General features: G+C 34.0%; 1 protein-coding gene across 1 annotated transcript; it reads right to left on the bottom strand.

Moving 5' to 3' along the window:
* Positions 1-3,661: 3,661 nt before the first annotated feature.
* LOC129893150 (uncharacterized) lies at positions 3,662-4,382 on the bottom strand. Its single transcript, XM_055968646.1, has one exon. It carries the CDS (start codon positions 4,160-4,162, stop codon positions 3,857-3,859), a length of 306 nt encoding a protein of 101 aa, XP_055824621.1. The 5' UTR covers positions 4,163-4,382; the 3' UTR covers positions 3,662-3,856.
* Between the last annotated feature and the right edge of the window lie 18,205 nt (positions 4,383-22,587).

The raw sequence follows: 22,587 nt of genomic DNA, 5'->3' as shown, positions 1-22,587 counted from the left end.
CCGAGTTATTTTTTTACAACAAAAAACTGGAAAAAGAAGAAGAAAAATTACCAAAAAGAGAAGAGTTTAGTAAGAGGAAACTATCCCATTTTTTTATTTTCCTTACCATTTCCATTTCAACTTTCTCACATTTACAGCATACTATATGCACACTTTCAAACAGGTATATTATGGATAACTGCTAAAATTTAAATTCATATACATGTAAAAATTATAAATTCTAATTTCAAATTTATGCAATTGATTAAGAATTCTAATTTCACTTTTGCATGATTCACCACGTTAGTTATATACATAAACTGTTTGGTAGTTACATTGAAAACGAAAGATTCCAACTCTTTTATATCTCTGCAGGAACTAATTAATAATTAGTGCAGTGATGTAGAGTTTTTGGATAATTCAAAGAAAAACATATGTATAAAAATTATGTGTGATATATTAGAGATTTTTATTTTCACTCTTTTTCATCATTTTTATTACATGGTAATATTTTTTTTATTTTGTATTTATTCATAAATTATTTTCTCTTTGTTTACGATGTATCATTTCTCCTCCGTAGAATGTGGCTTTAGAGCAATTTCGATTTCGGTATTCGGTAAGTTAAAATGCATATATTACTTAATTATGGTGTAGTAATAAAAATATAAGTTAAGATATGTATTCTTTAGATTAATGTAAATATTAAATGCGGATAAATTTTTATTGTACATTAACTATTAAAAAAATATGGTATTATCGAATACTGTACCGAACCGAAGTTTGAAAGTTCTGTATTTGATATATACTTTGAATTATCGATTACCGAATTATCGAACTCAAACTTTGAAAATACCAAATCGAATACTGAACGCCCAGCCTTAAAACTGACTATTTCTTTTTTCGTTTTTCTAAAGACAATTAGAAAATGAAATGACAAAAAGTAAGATTCTCAAGTTCCATAGAATTGGAATTGTCATTAGTTTATTCTATTTTTTTTAGAGTAAATTGAACTAATTTCTTATAAGAAACTAAAGTTACATATAGTTTATTTTAAATGAATCTAGAAAGCACCAATTTATTGGAAAACACTTACTTTTTCTTGTTCAAAAAACGCTTATATACTAATTAGGGCTGAACACGAAAAATCAAAAAATCGAACCAAACCGATAACCAAATCAAACCGGAAAAAAAACCCGACATTTATTTGGTTTGATTTGGTTTGGTTTTTAAATTTAAAAACCGACTATATTTGGTTTGGTTTTGGTTTCAAGTCTAAAAAAACCAAAAAAACCGAACCAAACCGACTTTATATATACATATTCTAAAAATTAAATTTGTATATATATGTGTGTGTATTTTAATTTTTTTATGAAAAAAATACAATTTATATTAAGTTTTTATATTTTTGATCTTGGGCCATTCTTTTGAATTATACTAAATAAAGTAAAAATAAATAAAATATAGACTTCATACGCAGAAAAGCTACTCACAATTACAAATAGTAAAACTTTAGGTGAGTCATTCTCTATTATTAAACATGTATGCGTCAATCTTGGCTAGTAGCTACTGGCTACAATGAAATTTATAATAAGAAAATACTTTTGAAATTTATTTTCTGTTTATTCAAATAGTGACTACAATGTATTTTAAAAACCGACAAAAACCGACAAAAACCGACAAAAATCGAATAGTAAAAACTGATATAGTTTGGTTTGGTTTGGTTGGACAATTTGAAAAACCGACTCAATTGATTTGGTTATTTTTTAAATAAAAACCGATCCAAACCGAACCGTGAGCCCCCTCACACTAATATACAAAGAGAAGCTTTTGGATGGAACTAAGAGATATATGTAGGCTTCTATATTTATTATATTAGAGGTGGTCCAGGATTACTATTTAATGAATTAAATATTTAGATTGTTGAACCCATTTCACTTTTATAATTGTTGATTCATAGTTTAGTATTTGAAATTTCTTTACTGATTTCCACATAGATTATATATTGGTACAATTGAACCCGTTACTATTAGCGCAGTTAGCGGTATCCAAAAAAATCAGATTTTATCTGAATTTCCTTTGCTAATTAATTATATAGTGTATATAAGATTAAAATTATTTTGTATTTATATAATAAATATTAAATTTTCTTTCTCTTTTGTATAATAATGTTTAAACTTATATTATTATATAGTAATTTATATGTCACAACCTACATATATTTTTTTTTATATTTTAAATTTTCTTAGTGAAAATCTCTACTTATCTACCCCATTCTCATATGTTATTTATAAGAACCAGAGAAAAATTATTTTGCCCAACTTGACAATTTAAGTGCTTTATATTATTTTTTAAACAACTCAGAGAATTGATAGGTATGTCACATCATACTAATCAATTAATCTGGACATTTAGATAAAATATTCTTAACCTAAGATCTGTATTATAAGAAAAAAAAGTATTATAAGATAAGGACAAGAGATAAAAAAAGTTAAAAAGGAAAAAAAAATTAGAAGAACCACTTTCAACAAAGGAATAGTTAGGTATACATAAGAAAATGTTAAAAATGGTCCCTTACATTTGAGAATAGGTTCAAAATAGATCCTTAAGTATATAATTAACAATTTTGGTCCGTTAAATTTGTCAAAAATTAATAATTTTAAACTCCATCAAATATTTAACAATTTATGTTCGTTAGATTTGAAGAAAATAGCGGGGTGAGGTGGGGTGTATTAGACACTAATAATATATAAAAATAGCAGAATTTATACTTCAAAAAGTTACATAAAATTCTAAAAATAAATAAAAAATAACAAAAACTACAAAAAGTGTACTCTAAACGCGAGTTTGTGTTAATTTTTTTTTCTTCATAGTTTCCATTAAATCTTAACGGATAAAGTTTTATAAAAGCACGAGGCAAAAACTAAAAGCGTTAACTTTTGTAAAACTTAAAGTACCAAAACTATTGAATGCATATTTATGGAACTATTTTGAACCTACTCTCAAACTTAAGGGACCATTTTTGTCATTTTCTCTATACATAGGCATTAACCAGAAAGAAAGAGAAAAATAATAATAAAAAAATTCAACTTCATGACCATTCATTATTTACTCTATTATCTATATTATTATTCACTTAAAAACTTCAGTTCAAAATTGTCAAAAAAAAAAATTACAAAAAGAGAAACAAAAATATTTCTAGCTAGCTACTTCTAAAATATTTCCGATTCATTACGTTAAAACTTGATAAAAATACGTGTTTTTAGTATATAATTATAAAAGTATCGTAATACATTTAAGATCATAATTTTTAAATTGAGTGCGGCATGTATAAGTCCAAAAGAGCTATGATGACTCTCGAAATGAAATATTTCCGATTAATTACGTTAAAACTCGAATGTTTTTAGTATATAATTATAAAAGTATCGTAATACATTTAAGATCATACTTTTTAAATTGATGACCTACTAGTTTCGATGTGTATATTTTTGAAGAATTATGACATTTAAGATCATACTTTTTAAATTGATGACCTACTAGTTTCGATGTGTATATTTTTGAAGAATTATGTCAAAACTCAGTTGGATATTTATACATATTCACACAAATATTATAACATATTTAAATTCATGTATAAATTCCAAAAATTATTTTTTTTAAAAAATCTTTCATTCAGTTAAACATCGTGGTATAAAATCAAATTCAGGAATTAACACATATACAACCCTAGATTTCCTCAGGAAAAATAACAAATCCAAAACTTCACATACATCAACATATATAAAGATATCCAAACAAAAAACACAAACCAAACAAAAACAAAAAGTCTCTAGATCTTGACTAAAATTTCATTTCATTTCTTACCATAATCTTTTTTTCTTCACATCAATATTGCATAACGCATACTATCACTAACCATAAGATGATTCATTTCAGAAATATGTGAAAATTCTCCAGAAACCCAAACACCATCAGTTCGATTGATTCGAGGATGATTTAAGCACGAAAATAAGGCCAATGGTGCACGAAAAAAGCCACATATAATCGAAAATCCTGTCCAATTATGTTGCCTTGTTGATCTAGATTCATGACCTCTACAAATATTTGTCATATTTTCATCAGCTACTCTTGGACTTTTTCCCATATTTTCAAAATTTTGCCTCATTGTTACTAGTAACCTCCACATGATTATATATATAAAGGGGTGAAGAGGGTATTTTTTTTCTGTTAGGTTTTTAATTGAGTTTGTTTGAAGAATTGTTATAGAAATATTTAGACAAGTTGATAGAATAGTTTCTTTTTTTTTTGGTGGTGGAATTGCTAGTGCTTGTAGTTATCATGAAAAGTTTTTATGGGTGCTTTGCTTTTCAGGATTTTCACTTTGTGAGTTTTTCTTTTTTCCATTGATATTGTATATAAGGGTGGATCTAAAAGTTCAAATAAAAAGTTAAGTCGAATTCAGTAATTTGTAAGATTTTTTTTTATATTGATAGTATATATAAAAGTCGAATAACTTTTTTTTAAAATAATATATTTATATTAAAACATTAAAATTAATATTTAAAAATTTAAAACTCATAAACCTAAAATTTTGAGTTTGCTAGTGGGTCTTATTGATAAACCAACTTGCCGACAAAGCTGCCTACTTATAATTTGTTTTGTTAGAGAAGGATCAATGTATAATCACTCAGATATTTAATATTAATTCTTTTTTGTTTTGTGTGGGGGAGATTTTGGTAAAAGAAAAAGAGTAAGGAAATATTAGGTAAGTACATAATTTAACATGGTATAAATTGTTTAGAAAATACAATTGATCTTAGTCTTTCAAATTTCAGTCTTTTAGATAAATTGACATTAATATTATACGCAACCACATGAAATACTAATTAAAATAGGTTAAATTTAATAATGGTTAGAACATCAAACTCCAATTATATGGGCAAGAATCTATTTTTTGGTAATACAAATGAGAAACCGATTCAAATATATATATATAGGTCAAATATATACAGAATTTTGGACATCCTTAAAACCAATGAAGACTTATAGCGCAGTGGGAAGAGTATGCTCAAAATTCAATGCTATAATAGCAAACTAAATATAGTTATTTTTAATAAATATTGAAAGTGTAGCTAGGGAGTCCTATTAAATGCTAAAATATTGCTATTTTGAAAAATTTTCCCTTTAATTTATGTGGCACAAATGAAATCACGAGAGTCAATCAAATTTTTATGTAATTTTTAAATATTTTAAATTCTTAATTATTATAATTTAAAATACTTTTAACATAATTTTTAAATAATATGTGTTATTCACTTTGTCCCAATTTATGTGGCACACGTGAAATTTTGAAAGTCAACTAAAATTTTAATGTATTTGTAAAAATATTTTATGTTGTTTATTATTGTGATTTATAGTACTATTAATTAATGTAATTTTCAAATAATATATGTTATTCTCCCTGCCCTAATTTATGTGGCACATGTGAAATTTCGAGAGTTAACCATATTTTAATATATTTTTAAATATTTTAAGTTGTGATTTATAGTACTCATAACGTAATTTTCTAATATATATGTTACTCTCTCTATCCAGTTTAGTTGACACATGTGAAATTTTGAGAGTTAATTAAATTTTTAGTATGTATTTCAATTACTTTAAATTCTTAATTATTGTGATTTATAGTATTCTTAAAGTAATTTTTAAATAACATATGTTAGTTCTAATTTATGTGATACATATTAAATTTCGAGAGTTAATCAAATTTTTAATATTTTAGATTGTTAATTATTATAATTTATAATATTACCTTTAAAATATTTTTTAGATAAATAAATTTTAAAATACCCACATTTAGATTACCAGCCTGCAGTTTAGAAGTGATGACCAAGAGAAATTCAATTGATCAAAAAAATTAAGTAGATTACCAAACTACCCTCTTGACGCCAAGCTCCTTCCTATTCCCTCTTCTAACAAAAATTTAAAGCAGCATTGAGAATTGAACACTTGATCTCCCACATATGACATAAAGCCTCAATTATGTGACATGTTTTAAGTTATGTGAGATAGATAAAATTAGGAGAGTCGATCAATTCTTATATGATTTTTAAATATATTAAGTTGTTAATTATTGTTATTTATAGTATTTCTAATATAATTTTAAAATAATATATGTTACTTCATTTGTTCCAATTTATATGATATATGTGAAATTTTGAAAGTCAACTCAATTTTTAATATGTTTTTTAAATGTTATAAGTTAAAGATTGTGATCTATAATTTTATTATATTTAGACACTTTAATTTTAGATTATTGAGAAAAGTAGGTCAAAATACTTTAATAATTAAAGAAATAGAGTACATTGAACAACATACATGATAACGAATTTGATGAAGTGATGAATGAGACAAGACGAAAAAGAAATATTGCAATTTGCAAATAGTAAGACAAAACAATTATTAAGTATATTCATTTTTTTATTTTGGTCACTTAATAAATTTGAATGATTAAGATGATATTTATCACTATTTCATTTATTTTCACATTTTGATTCAATGCTTGCACTTGGGTCTTTCTCCCCACCTTCTTTTTACGATTCTAGTCATGGCGCCACCCTTATCATTATCAACTACACCTCTATAATTGTCCCTCAATATTATCAACTATCATCATCCATAGTACCATTATTGTCAATCACCACAATCAATTATTATCATTACTAATATTATTTATAATCATTATCACCATTAAATCATTTATTATCATTACCACAACAGTCACTGATTATAATCAATAATAATGGTATAATACATAAATATGACCCTTAACTTGGCTTCAACTGTCAACTATAACCTCTAACTTTACTAATGTACAAGTAGACACTTTAACTATCCAAAATTAAAACAAATATACGCATTCGTCCTACATGACATCCTACATGACAATTTTGTGTCTTACGTGGCGTCCTACGTGTATTGTCCCACGTAGGACACATGTGTCTACTTGTTCAATTTTATACAATTTTAAATGCCTACTTATGCATGCCACAAAGTTGGATTGCATAAATATGAAATGAGGCAAAGTTAAAGGGCCTATTTATGTATTATGTCAATAATAATTGCTATATTGCCAATTACTGTTATCGAACATCATCATTATTAACTATTACTCCTTCTATTCCATATTAATTGAATTTCTAAGGTAATTCACACATATTAAGAAAAACATTCAAGAACAAAATTTGAACCATACTTTTCACTATTGCCCTTTGTAAAATCATAAACATAACTTTTCAAGTAGTGCGATTTATCTCGTAGAAAATATAAAACTTCAATAAATGAAAGAGAAAATATGGAAAAGTTTCAAACATCCATTTTGAACTTTGAACAATTCAATTATTTTGAACAATAAAATATTCCTTAGAAATTCAACTAATATGAAATAGAGGAAGTACTATCATTTCATAGTCAAACCATGTCCATATTACAAAATCGATAGATTTGAAAATTATTTATCTAAAAAAACATTTACATATGATATTTTTTATGATGATTTTTAATCAGAAGTTATGATGGAAATTGAATATCCAATAAAAATCTGTTCGTCCTTTTACATTTTAATATTATAAATGTAAGATGAAGTTATCATCCTCTCATTTCGTGCGGCACATCAATTATCTGTTAGGATATTTGTGTTTCTTTACTCTTATCAATTGTGGTAAAATATGGTCATTAATTGATAGTAATTTTTATAACTTCTAACTAATTATTCACTCATTATTCTATCTAATTCTTCTTGAGCCAATCATCTACCCAATGGGGCCACTCAAGTGGAATTAAACAATTTTTCATTTTTTGTGTGTGTTAGTATCACGATCCGATTTCTTAGGCCTTGATGACACCTACTAACACCCATCAGCAGGTAAGCCTAACCTTAACCTTAGTTTGGAGTCAGAGGTAATGGACTATCAAGCGGAAGATGAATAAATTAAATGGAAAGTAAGGAATAATGAGAAGAAAGAGAACAATTAGAACAAACACAAGAAACCACCCAAGACCCGACATCAGTCAGTAATCGAGCATCTAAAATAAAATAGAAGTACAAGTCTTTTACAAATACAATAAGAGTACAAACAGTCTTCAAAAGCAAGTAAAGACTAATCCTAATCAGGCATGGATGGAAATCGACAACTTCGAACGCTAGGAACTCACAAAATCTCCGAATCAGAAGCTGCTCCGCACCAGTCCAAATCAATGGCGAGAACCAGTACTATAATTTTTAGGGGGCAGAAGTGTAGTATGAGTACCAAACGAATGGTACTTAGTAGACATATGCCGACTGAGCTCCACAGATAAAGCAAGTATAAATCACATGTAATCAGATAAATATAGCACAAGTAAACAAATAAGATATAACACAAGGCAGCATGAAGTGAGAGTAAAGAGGTAGGTTATATATAAATATAGGAGACAGAGTCAAAGAACGCACATGCACACGCAAGCCACAACCTATTTACAGTAAGGAGGTACTAAAGGAGCCAACTAATCAAGGACAAAAGTACTGTCTACCACAACTAATCACATACCACCTAAGGACCAAACCAACTGAGTCTAACAGGAAACACCAACAACACAACCCAGACTAAGACACTCTGTAAACCAACTATGAGTACGATAAGAGATACAAACAGGTATAATCAGACAATAATCGATCGGACGTCTATACCCCCAAAAGGTACAACTAATGGCAAACATACCCCCGGCCTCTATAAATTGGGGGATCACACCAAATAAGTATACTGGTGATAGGCGATGATAATGAATGCAAGTTTGTAGTAAAAACTAGTAACATCATCAGTGGCTCTCAGTGATCAACAACAAGTGTATAGACCCACCCCGGCCCTTGGCCTTCTAGGTGGGAACCATGCGACTCCCTTATTCAGTTCCGTGGCACACTGGTCAGAGGGGCCCATCAAAGACGCGGGTAGTCTGTATACACTGCCTGGGCCTGAACCAGGTCTTACATAGACATATAGTATCCCTGTAGTGGTACCGAAAAGTGAGTGGCCAAGCCAATATAGAAAAGAGAGACGCTGCGCCGGATATCAATAAAAATTGAACACATCCTCGATGCCTCTGAAACTGTCAGTAATAAATGAGCACGTCTTCGATGTCTCGTCGATCTCAAAACCAGTATCCAATATCTTAGATGGTATGACTCACTTTGAAACTAGTTTAAAAGTAGTAGAAGTATGAGAAATCCTTCTAGAAAATAGTAGTTAAATTCTAATGAAATACCAGGATTGTACCACAAAATGAGTGAATATGCTCAATCAATTCAAGCATGCCATGACCAGCATCCAAACAAGAATCAGACAATACAAACAATAACATCGAGCTAAACCACACTAATAAGGCAAAAAGGGACTAACTTGGGATCCAATCTCTCCTCGAGCACGGCCTCGGGCCCAATCAATAGGTAATAGATATAGAGATCCTAAGCCTACCACTGAACAAAAGTGAACAATCGAGGCATGGCTCACAATCAAATAGGGGGGAAAATATCTCTAGGATCGATGCCATACCACAAAATATTCCATCCTAGATCCCAACGAGTGAAACTAAGCCTAAATTATGGCTACGACTAGCCTCAAAGGTCTCCGACACTAGCACTAAGTTACACCAGCCATCTCAAGCCCCTACCGGAAGCTACGTCTAGCTACAAGGGCACTGGAATACAAACTCAAGCATCTAAGGATCAAACCTATGCTAAGGCCACAAGTAATGATCCTAAGAAAGATAATCTCACCTACCAAAACATAAGCCAAACCACAAACCCAAATTAAGGATCTCAAGAGACTACGCTAATCTAAGGTTCAACTGGAGTCAAGGAAATGGAATAAAAAGGATGGTATCCCTAAACACGACAAATATGAACCTAAATCACATGAAATATATACTAGGCAATATCTAGTAAAACTCGGTCGAAGTGGGACACCATAGTCTACCTCGAGGCCAATCACACACACTTTAAATCCACCAAAATAAAGATCTCGACCTCCGAACAACCTCCAATTACCGCCATGCTAAAAAAATATTAATTGCTTTGTCAGTATGAACATTTTGATATTAAACTTATTGAATTCGGAGATGGCTAATTTCGAAGTCAAAATTGGGAATTATGGGACTCGCTCCATAATTTATAAAATTGACTCCGAGAATAGGTTCTAAGCGCTAGCTTGTGTTCTAAAACGGAACACAATTCATACATCAACACAACCACAATCCACACATGGACCAATATTATCAACTTAGCTCAAGAACAACTAAAATCGCAAGGAAGAAGGGAAAATTACCTCAAAAGAAGTCTTTACTCCTAATTTTGGACATACCACCGGATTCCCCTCGAAAAACCACGCTATCTAGCCTTTTGAATTGCCCAAATTGCCCCACTATTGAGAAACAAAATCAAGTCTCAAAGCTAGAACAATAAACTGAAAATTTGATCCTTAAAAGGACCCTCAGGTGTCGCATAAACAGACTCCCGAGGGTTGTTTAAGCGACCACCTCAAAGAGGTGGGCCTCACTTAAGAGAGGATCCTGTCGCTTTAGTGAGGAGTCCCTTAGCCTGACCCGCCCAGGAGGGCCTGGTCGCTTTAGCGATGACACCAGTGAAAATGGACTTTGATATGTCCAAGTCTCCGATGGGGTGCTCGGAATTTATTCAAAATCCTGTGCGCGCAAATAAAATATGCTACCATACCAAATTCAACATTTTGACTTAATGACGCAGTCAAAATATCCATAGAGGTCGTTATATGAGTCATCCAAGTGCGTTTTCCATCCAAGTGCATTTTCCAAGAGGAATTAGGCGATTTTCTCATTTTTGTGTGTGTTAGCCCATGAATATTTTAGTAAAATGCCTTCCGATCGATTTTTATCCAAAACCATTATGGGAACCTTCGTAAGTACCTGGGGTATCAATACGTGCAGTCTCGACATGATCCATGGAGTATTCATAGCATTTAGGGGTCACACAAACAAAATTAAGTGTTTTTTTTCATTTTTTTCGTGTATTAGCCCATGAATATTTTGGTGAACTAGATTATTATCAATTTTATCCAAAAGCTGTTATATAACTCTCTTTAGGTATTTGAGGGATCAGTATGTGCGGTATTAGCATGATTTATGGTGCACTCATAGCATTTAGGATCTCACACGCAGAATTAGGATATTTTCTTATTTTTTCGTGTGTGTTAGCCCATGAATATTTTGGTGAACTAGCCTCCGATCAATTTTTGTCCAAAACCATTATGGGATCCACTGTAGGTATTGATGGATCAGTACGTGCAGTCTCGATACAATTCATAGCTTTCGATTGATTTTTCTTCGAAATAATTATGGGACCCTCTGTAGGTACCCGGGGGATCAGTACATATAGCGTTGGTACGATCCACAGCTCATTCATAGCATTTAGGCCCGCATAGGCAGAATTAGGCGATTTTCTCATTATTTCATGTGTGTTAGCCCATTAATATTTTGGTAAAGTGGCTTCCAATTGATTTTTGAACGAAACTATTATGGAAACCTCCATAGGTACCTGAGATATCAGTACATGCATCCTTGGCGTGATCCATGGCTCACTCATAACATTTAGGGGTCACACAAGTGGAATTATGCGATTTTCGCATTTATTCATGTGTAAACTGACTTTCGATTGATCTTTTTTCAAAAACATATGACACCCTTCGTAGGTGCCTGGAGGATCAGTATGTGCGGCCTCGACATGATCTAGTTTGCAAGAAGTGGCACATATAGGAACATCAAATAGTTGATAAATGGTCACATCCGGTGATAATTCTATAGTGTGATACCAAGAAAGCCAAGTCAACCAATGTTTTATCTAATTAAGGATAACAGTCCACTCAAGGATTTTTCATTCTCCATTAAATGTCAAATCTTTTGGAAAGATTTATATCTTCTTAGACTTTACAACCTTACGCATATAATCTATTATGTTTGCCTTCAAATAAGGATTGAGGTGTGGAGCCTTCCAATCCAAAATTCAAGAGGTAATAGATATTACATGTTTGGTTTCCAAGCAACCGCCTTTAGTATTTCCCATCGTGGTGACTGAGTAGATATTAGGAGAGAACATACCTTATAACCTGCACCCGCTAGCCTTTGTAAAGTCAATATTTCTATCGAGTATCGATAGGAAAATTAGCACAGGCCTACGGTCGTTCTACAGGAGGTTAAAGTTTTGAGAGATATGAGAAATATATCATTTTGCGTATCTCGTATCCAAAATCTCTTAGCAAACTCAATTGTTCCATTCGATGTATTCATAGCATTTAGGGGCCAAAAAAGCAGAATTAGACGATTTTCTCATTTTTTCATATATGTTAGCCCATGAATATTTTTGTGAACTAGCTTCAAGTCAATTTTTCTCCAAAACCATTAGGGGACCCTTTGTAGTACCCGAGATATCAGTACGTGTGTCCTCGATATGATCCGTGGCGCATTCATAGCATTTAGCAGCCGCGTAAGCACATTTAGACGATTTTATCATTTTTTATATGTGTTAGCCCATGAATATTTTGGTGAACTGGATTAGGGTTGATTTTTATTTGAAACAATTATGGGAACCTTTGTAGGAATCCAAGGGATCAGTACGTGCACCCTCGGTATGATCCACAATGCATTTATATCATTTAAGGGGCGCACAAGCGAAATTAGGCGATTTTCTCATTTTTTCATGTGTTAGCCTATGAATATTTTGGTGAACTGACTTCTGGTCAATTTTTCTAAACTAGTATGTGTATACTCGCCATGGTCCATAGTGCACTAATATCATTTAGGGTCCGCACAAGAGGAATTAGGTGATTTTCTCATTATTTCGTGTGTGTTAGCACATCAATATTTTGGTAAAGTGGCTTCCGATTGATTTTTGTACGAAATCATTATAGGCCCCTCCGTAGGTATCCGGGGATCAATATGTGTAGCTTTGGAATGATCCATGCGGTATTCATAACATTTAGGGATCACACAAGCAAAATTAGGCAATTTTCTAATATTTCGTGTATGGCCCATGTATATTTTGGTGAACTGGCTTCTAGTCCATTTTTCTCCAAAATTGTTATAAGCTTCTTTGTAGGTACCCAGGGACTAGTACGTGCATCCTCTTCATGATCCACAATGCATTCATAAAATTTAGGGGCCACAAAAGCGAAATTAGGCAATTTTCTCATTTTTTTTCGTGTGTGTCCATGAAAATTTTGGTTAACTGGCTTCCGATTGATTTTTGTATAAAACCATTATGTTACCCTATGTAGGTACCTAGGGGATAAGTACGTGAGTCCTTGACATGATCTATGATGCATTAATAGCATTTAGGGGTTGCTCAAGTGGAATAAGACAATTTTCTCATTATTTTCGTGTGTGCTTGCCCATGAATATTTTGGTGAATTGGCTTCTTGTTCATTTTTATTTGAAACCATTATGGAACCATGAAATTACCCAAGGGATCAGTAAGTTTGAACTTGACACGATCCACGGTGCATTCATAATATTTAGGGGCCGCACAAGTGAAATAAGGCGATTTTCTAATTGTTTTAGTGTGTGTTAGCCTATGAATATTTTGGTGAACTGGTTTCCGGTTGATTTTAGTTGAAAATCATTATGAGACACTCCTTAGGTACCTGGGAGATTAGTACGTGTGGCCTAGGCAAGATTTACGGTGCATTAATAGCATTTTGGAGCCGCACAAACAGAATTTGAAGATTTTCTCATTTGTTTCGTGTGGGTTAGCCCATGAATATTTTATTGAATCGGCTTCTAGTTAATTTTTGTCTAAAAATGTTATGGTACCCTCCGTAGGTACCCAGGGATCAGTATATTATCAAGTCCCTGAGAGGATACTCTAGGTGTGGTCGACACTCAAAGACCATTTCTTGTCCCCAAGTGTTATACCCCATACCTTTGCACCTTGGAACATTGTCTTATGCCTCTTAAAAAGTGGCCATGTGATCTATATTAGCTACCACATTATCCAATAACTCGAAGGAAGAGAGGATGTGATGCTCCATGATAGGGAAGGTTGGGATTAGGGTTATAAGAATTCGAAAGGAGTTGGAGGCCAAGAAATGAGTCGTAGGACTCGACTTACTTATAAAAGCTACCAAATTAGAAGTCTTGCATAGTTAAGCTACTTACGTACATGTCGACCTTACGTAGCAAGGATTACACAGATTCTTAAAGTAAGACAAGATTAAGAAACCTACAGAAAAGAGAACGACATATGGCGGCCTAAGGAGATGACATGTGGCAGAATAAGAGAGTGACATGTGGCAACAGGTGATGCACCTACTTAGGGTAAAATTGGCCTAAGGAGATGACATGTGGCAGAATAAGAGAGTGATATATGGCAGCAGGTGATGCACCTACTTAGGGTCAAATAGGTGACCCACCTGCTTAGGGGTGGACCTCACCCTACCACGTGGCAGCCTTGGAGGCTATGCATAGATTCGGTGGCCCAATGGGGGATGGAAACGTGTCACCCTTAGGGGAATTACATGTATCACCTCCTAAGAAGATATATATATAGGTCTTGATGACTAATTTCTCATTTTCAGCATCTATACTTAGCCAAAAAAACTAGACAAAGCTAGAGAAAAAGAGAGACTAGCCACGGATTTGGTCAAGGAGAGGTAAGCCTCTGATTTTATTCCGTGAATTAATTATCTACCGTGTACTACGATTAAATGAAGGTGTTAATAATGTAAATTTGCTGTTTGGATCAGCATCAAAAGGGTAACAAACAACCACAAAGTTTCAGCTGCAACTAGAGAGCTTCCGAGGCGAGTTTTGGCGAGGTAAGGTCTTCCCTTTAGATTTGGAGTTAATAATGTTGTTATGGAGTATATTACTTGTGTCAAATGAAGTAAGTTGGAAGTAGGAAAAATTGCATAAATATGCTGGACGTTGTGAACAAACGAAAGCGAAGTCGTTCTAGTCGAGTTAAGGTTGTTAAAGTTGCTTAATGTTGTTATGATTGTGGTGTTGTCTTTGGAGATGGTTTAATGGCCTGTTGCAAGGCTGGAAAGTGTTCCAAAAGGGTTGTGGGTGCTGCTTGTTGCAGCCACATAACCCTCCGTTACGTGTGGTTAACGGTTTTACAAAATAAAGAGTAAAAACCTTATTTTTGGATCTTGGTTTTGGGCGAGTTGTTGGGAACTTGTATTGTGTACTATTATAGCGATTCAATATTGTATAGATACTGGTTGTTGTTGTTAATATGGCTGCTAAGGTTAGAGGTTAAATTGGGAATTTGGATAGGGAAAGTTATAGGGGAGATGCCGCGGGTCCGGATTGAATTTTCTTGGATTCTTCAATAGTAGTGTCCGTAATTACCTAGGGAAAGACTCCAGTTGCCCCAACAATGCTTTAAAGGGGTTTAGGAGCATTTTAATGGCGACGCAATAGAAATTAGATAATTTTGCCAGTTTTTCATGTGTGTTAGCCCACAAATTTTTAGGTGCCAGGGGTCCGGGTCAAAGTTTCTTGTATTCTTTCATAGTAGTATCCGTAACGACTTGGGGAATGACTCCAATAGACCCAGCAGCGCTTTATAGGGGTTTCAGAGCATTTTATTAGCGATGCAACATGAATTAGGTGATTTTGCCAGTTTTTCGTGTGTTAGCCCATGGATTTTTAGATGCTGGTGGTCCGGGTCAAATTTTCTTAGATTTTTCAATAGTAACATCCATAAGAACCTGGGGAACGACTCTAGTAGCCCCGACTATGCTTGATAGGGGTTTAGGAGCATTTTATTGGCAACGCAACAGGAATTAGGCGATTTTGCCAGTTTTTCATGTGTGTTAGCGCATGGATTTTTTAGATACCGGTGGTCCGGATAGAATTTTACTGGATTCTTCTATAGTAGCGTCCGTAATGACCTTGGAAAGGATTCCAGTAGCCCCTCCGGTGCTTAAGAGGGGTCTAGAATCTTTTTATTGACGAAGCAACATGAAATAGATGATTTTGCCAGCTTTTTGTTTATGTTAGCCCACAGATTTTTTAGGTACCGGGGTTCAGGTTGAATTTTCTTTATTCTTCCATAATAGCATTCGTAACGACCTAGGAAATGAATCCAGTAGATCTGAAGGTGCTTTATAGGGGCTTAGGAGCATTTTATTAGCGACACAAAAGGAATTAGGTGATTTTGCCAGTTTTTTTTGTGTGTTAGCGCACGTAATTTTAGATGCTAGTGGTCTGAGTCAATTTTTTTGGATTCTTCAAGTATCATTCGTAATGACCTAGGGAACGACTCCAGTAACTCCGGTGATGCTTTAGAGGGGTTTAGGAACATTGTATTGGTGATGCAACAGGAATTAGACGATTTTGCCAGTTTTACGTGTGTGTTAGCCCATAGAATTTAAGGTGTCAGGGGTCTGGGTTCGAATTTTCTTAAAGTTTTCCATAGTAGCGTCTGCAAAGACTTGGGAACTACTCCTGTAGACCCGACAACACTTTAGAGACATTTAGGAGCATTTTATTAGCGATGCAACAGGAATTAGACGATTTTGACAGTTTTTCGTGTGTGTTAGCCCGCGAATTTTTAGTTACCGGGTGTCCGGGTCAAATTTTCTTAGATTATTCTATAGTACTATACTTAACGACTTGAGGAATGACTCTAGTAGCCCCATCAGTACTTTAGAGGGGTTTAGGAATATTTTATTAGCGACGCAATAGGAATTAGACAATTTTGCCAGTTTTTCGTGTGTGTTAACCTATGAGTTTTTAGGTGCCAGGGGTTCGGGTCGAATTTTATTGGATTATTCAGTAGTAGCATCCGTAATGACCTAGGAAATGACTCCAATAGCCCCAACGGTGCTTTAGAGGGATTTAAGAGCATTTTATTGGCGACGCAATAGGAATAAGGCGATTTTGCCAAATTTTTGTGTGTATTAGCCCACAGATTTTTAGGTGTCGGGGGTTCAGATTGAATTTTCTTGGATTTTTCCATAGTAGCATCTATAACGACTTGGGGAATGACTCTTGTATACCCAGCAATGCTTTAGAGGGATTTAGGAGCATTTTATTAGCAATGCAATATGAATTAGGTAATTTTGCTAGTTTTTCGTGCGTGTTAGCCAACAAATTTTTAGTTGCCGGGAGACCAGGTAAATTATTCTTGGTTACTTCCATAGTAGCATCCTTAATGACTTGGGGAATGACTCCCATAGCCTCGACAACGCTTTAGAGGGGTTTAAGAGCATTTTATTAGCGATGCAAGAGAAATTAGGCAATTTTGCTAGTTTTTTGTCTATGTTAGCCCACAGATTTTTAGGTGTTGGGGGTCCAGGTCGAATTTTCTTTGATTCTTCCATATTAGCATCTGTAATGACTTGGGGAATGATTTCAGTAGCTCCGGCGGTGCTTTAGAGGGGTTTAGGAGCATTTTATTGGCGATGCACAGGAGTTAGGCGATTTTGCCTATTTTTTGTGTTTGTTAGCCAACAAAATTTTTAGGACACGAGGTTCGATTTTGAATTTTATTGAATTCTTCCTTAGTAGATTTTGTAACGACCTGGAGAACGACTTCACTAGCCCCGACAACGCTTTATAGGGGTTTAAGAGCATTTTATTGGCGACGCAACAGGAATTAGGCGATTTTGCCAATTTGTCGTATGTGTTAGCCTACAAAATTTTTAGGTGATGGAGTTCGGGGCGAATTTTCTTGGATTCTTCAATAATAGCATCGTAATGACATAGGGAATGACTCCAGTATCCCCAATGATGCTTTAGTGGATTTAGGGGCATTTAATTGGCGACGCAACAAGAATTAGGTATTTTTTCCAATTTTTCGTGTGTGTTAGACTACGAAATTTTAGGTGCCGAGGGTTCGGATCGAATTTTCTTATATTCTTCAATAGTATCATCCGTAATGACTTGGGGAACGACTCCTATAGCCCCAGCAGCGCTTTAGGAATTAGGCAATTTTTCCAATTTTTCGTATGTGTTAGCGCATGGATTTTTTAGATGCTGGTGGTCCGAGTCAAAATTCCTTGGATTCTTACATAGTAGCATCCATAATGACCTAGGGAACGATTCTAGTATCTCCGACGGTGCTTTAGATGGGTTTAGTATCATTTTATTGGCGACGCAACAAGAATTAAGCGATTTTGCCAGTTTTTCATATGTGTAAGCACACAAATATTTTTAGATGCTGGTGGTCCAAGTCGAAATTTCTTAGATTCTTCAATAGTAGCGTCCATAATGACCTAGAGAACGACTCCAGTAGCCCCGACAATGCTTTAGAGGGAAGTATGAATATTTTATTGGTGACGCAATAGGAATTAGGCGATTTTGCCAATTTTTCCTGTGTGTCAGCTGATGGATTTTTAGGAGGACCGGGTCAAAATTTCTTGAATTCTTCCATAGTAGCATCCATAACGACCTGGGGAACGACTTTAGTAGCCTTGACAGCGCTTTAGAGGGGTTTAGGAGAATTTTATTGGCGACGCAATAGAAATTATATCCAATTTCCAGTTTTTCGTGTGTGTTAGCCCATGGATTTTTAGGTGCCGGAGGTCTAGGTCGAACATACTTGGATTCTTCCATAGTAGCATCCGTAATGACTTTGGGAAGAACTTTAGTGGCCCTGGCGGTGCTTTATAGAGGTTTAGGAGCATTTTAATGGCGACACCAAGAATTAGGCGATTTTTGCCAATTTTTTGTATGTTAGCCCACAATTTTTTTAGGTTCTGGGGTCCGTGTCAAACTTTCTTGTATTCTTCCATAGTAGCATCCGTAACGACCTAAGGAATTATTCTAGTAGCCCCAATAGCGCTTTAGAGGGTTTAGGAGCATTTTATTGGCGACGCAACAGGAATTAGGTGATTTTGTTAGTTTTTCGTGTTTGTCAGCCTACAGATTTTTAGGTGTCGGGGGTATGGGTCAAACTTTCATGGATTCTTTCATAGTAGCATCCGTAAACACTTAGGGAGCGACTCTAGTTGTCCCTCCGGCGCTTAAGAGGGGTCTAGGGGCTTTTTATTAATGAGGCACCAGGAATTATGCGATTTTGCTAAATTTTTTTATGTTAGACAACAGAATTTTTAGGTATCGGGAGTTCAGTTTTGAATTTTCTTGAATTCTTCCATAGTAGTTGACGTAATGTCACGACCCAAGCCTAGAGCCTAGACATGACATGGCGAATGAGGAACCTGAAAGTACCTCAAACAAGCCTCTTAGCATTCTTTTAGCCTTTCATAGGTAATGATGATAAATAAAACAAACAGAAATCATAATAATAAATCTTCAACTTACATATGTCCAACAATACCTCTAACTATTAGATTTAACGGGGCTAAGATAAGTCCCTAGCTCACCTTTAATCATGATAGAAGAAATACCATAGTAAAATATCTCAACATATCATAAGCTAGAAATATAAAGGAGTATTGTTCCTGGAACATGGGAACTCACCAAAAGTAGTCTTCAAATGAAGTTTCAACTAGCCACGTGGAGGAGAACGAGGAGGAGCACCGATCCCTATATGGTGATATCATGTAGGCAAAAGAGTATGCGTTAGTACTTTGAATGTACTAAGTATATAAGGATGCATGAATATTGAGGAAACATTATAACATTTATGTAATATGGAACATAATGTAATATATGCATAATAAATCATATGGATATCTTTTAAAACATTCATTTTGTGGGAAATTAATCATAACCGACATTTAAGACCATGCGAGCTATTACATGAAATCCAACATAACCCCCTACGTTGGCCGGGGAGACTACTTGCCAGGTAGAACTCCGTCAACTTCATTCATTTCTTTAACTTTAACTTTAAGGGCTTTAATGGATCCATTAGCCTAAGCCTACAAGGGCTCCTATATTGGCACATAGTTAATGAGACAAGGGGTTGCTACTAGGATTCCCTTACCGAATCCCACCTCAATGCCTCATTCGGTGCTAAGTCAATCCCACGGAATAGTTTAATACTTCAAAATATTCATAGCATATAACTTGAGAATTCAAACATCATATTCGGTAGAATAGCTCATTAAAACATTTGATAATTCAAATATGCAAGAATTGTCCTTATTGAATAAAGAATCCATCATTCATATCATTTCATCATTCTTTCATTTCGTAAGACTCCCTTTTTGATCATAGATATTGCTTTCATAAACATTTATTTGGAGTCAAAGCTTTCAAGTCAAACTTTATTAAAAACATAGTAAAATTAGGTGGGTTCAAATCACTTCAACTTGCAAATATGTATGTAAATAAATATACATAAATACTTTGAAATCCATTAATTAAAAATCATGCTTTAAACAACCCACCATGAATTTCAAAAACCTTTAAATAGATAAATAGAGGAATTACTTGCAAACCATCAATTCATACATATGAAATTATGTTGCATCAAAATAGACCAATAATCATTAGTTTAACCATGATTCATACTATTAAGTAAAAATAAGAATTACCATAAGAAAATATTACTTGAAATCAAAAGACTTAATTGAAAGAGTTTTTGGACTACATGGGTGGAAGAACCCATGGATAAACACCCACATAACTTAGAGTAGAGCTTAAAAAAAAATATAATTTATCATATAATCAAAATAATTTAGACATGAGAGTGGAAGGAATACTCTCACTGAAGCCCTACATACCTGGAATCCGAAGCTTTAGTCGAAACCGAAAGACTTAATGAGTACTCTTGAGTCCTAGCTTTTGTCCTCGCCGGAATGTTTTGTGTACTACCCAGAGTATATGAATTACCGGAATAGTATTTCTTCACTACTAAGAACTAAAACTATATTTGAGAATGAGTAAAGAAGTGTATAGAGAGAAGACTTGATTGAGAAAGCTTGATGAATAAAATGAGGAAATAAGGGGGAAAGAGGGACCTAACAATAAATAAAATAATTATAAAGAAAAATCTAAAAATTTAATGGAATATATTAATGTCATGGATGATGTTAAATGGAGGATAATTTATGTCATGAGTGATGTCAAATGTATCTAGATCTTTTCATGATAGGTGAGATGAGTTCTTTTTAACATAATACTCTTTTTCGGAGCTGCATTTGAATAAGATAAATTCCTTATTAGGATTTGGTGTCTCATAAGAATTGTAGATATGGAAGTATAGTTTCATATAGTTCAAGAATCAACCAATTTGGATAAACCTACAGTGAGATATGAGTTTTATTCTATAAATACTCCTTTCCGTTACAATATTCTACCTTACAAAAATTAATTTATTTGACCTATTTAACCTCCAAAACTTAAAATATGGTCTGCACAAAAGTTTTACGTAATGATCTTGTGGTTACTCAGAATTTTGAATCACCCAATATAGATATTTTTATGAAAAGTTATGCCCAAATTACAGAGGTTGTATCATATTTAGGCGAGAATTAAAATATCGTATACAACATATTTAGGGGATGTTACACGTAACGACCTGGGGAATAACTCCAGTAGCCCCGACAATACTTTATAGGGGTTTAGAAGCATTTTATTGATGACGTACCATGAATTAGGTGATATTGCTAATTTTTCGTGTGTTAGCCTATGATATTTTTCGGTGTTGGGGGTCCGGGTCAAATTTTTTTGGATTCCTTCATAATAGCGTCCGTAATGACCTAGGAAATGACTAGAGTAGCCCCTATGACGCTTAATAGGGGTCAAGGCGATTTTTATTGATGAGGCAATAGGAATTAGACGATTCTGCCAGTTTTTCATCTGTGTTAGCCCACAGATTTTTTAGGTATCGGGGTTCGGATTGAATTTTCTTGCATTCTTCCATTCTAGCATCCGTAATGATGTAGGGAACGACTCTAGTAGACCCGACGGTGCTTTATAGGGATTTAGGAGCATTTTATTGACGACGCAAAATAAATTAGGTGATTTTGCTAATTTTTCGTGTGTGTTAACGCACAGATTTTTTAGATGTCGGGGTCCAAATCAAATTTTCTTTAATTTTTCAATAGTAGCATCTGTAATGACCTAAGGAACGACTCCAGTAGCCCCGGCGATGCTTTAGAGGTGTTTAGGAGCATTTTATTGGTGATGCAACAGGAATTAGACAATTTTGTCAGTTTTTCATGTGAGTGAGCCCACAGATTTTTAGGTGCCGGAGGTTCGGGTCGAAGTTTCTTGTATTCTTCCATAGTTGCATCCGTAATGACTTGAGCAATGACTCCTGTAGCCATGGCAGCGCTTTAGAGGGATTTAGAAGTATTTGATTAGCGACGCAATAGAAAATTAGGCTATTTTTTCACTTTTTCGTGTGTGTTAGCCAACAGATTTTCAGATGTCAGGGGTCCGGGTTGAATTTTCTTGGATTCTTCAATAATTGCATCCGTAATAACCTAGGGAACGACTCTAGTAGTCCCAACGATGCTTTAGAGGGGTTTAAGAGCATTTTATTGGCGACGCAATAGGAATTAGACGATTTTGCCAGTTTTTCATGTGTGTTAGCCCACAAATTTTTAGGTGCCAGGGGTCTGGGGTCCAGGTTGAAATTTCGTGAATTCTTCCATAGTAGCATCCGTAACGACCTGGGGAACGACT

Source organism: Solanum dulcamara, chromosome 6, assembly GCF_947179165.1.
Source record: "Solanum dulcamara chromosome 6, daSolDulc1.2, whole genome shotgun sequence".
NCBI classification, from domain to species: domain Eukaryota; kingdom Viridiplantae; phylum Streptophyta; class Magnoliopsida; order Solanales; family Solanaceae; genus Solanum; species Solanum dulcamara.
This window is presented reverse-complemented; position numbering and strand designations above follow the sequence as displayed.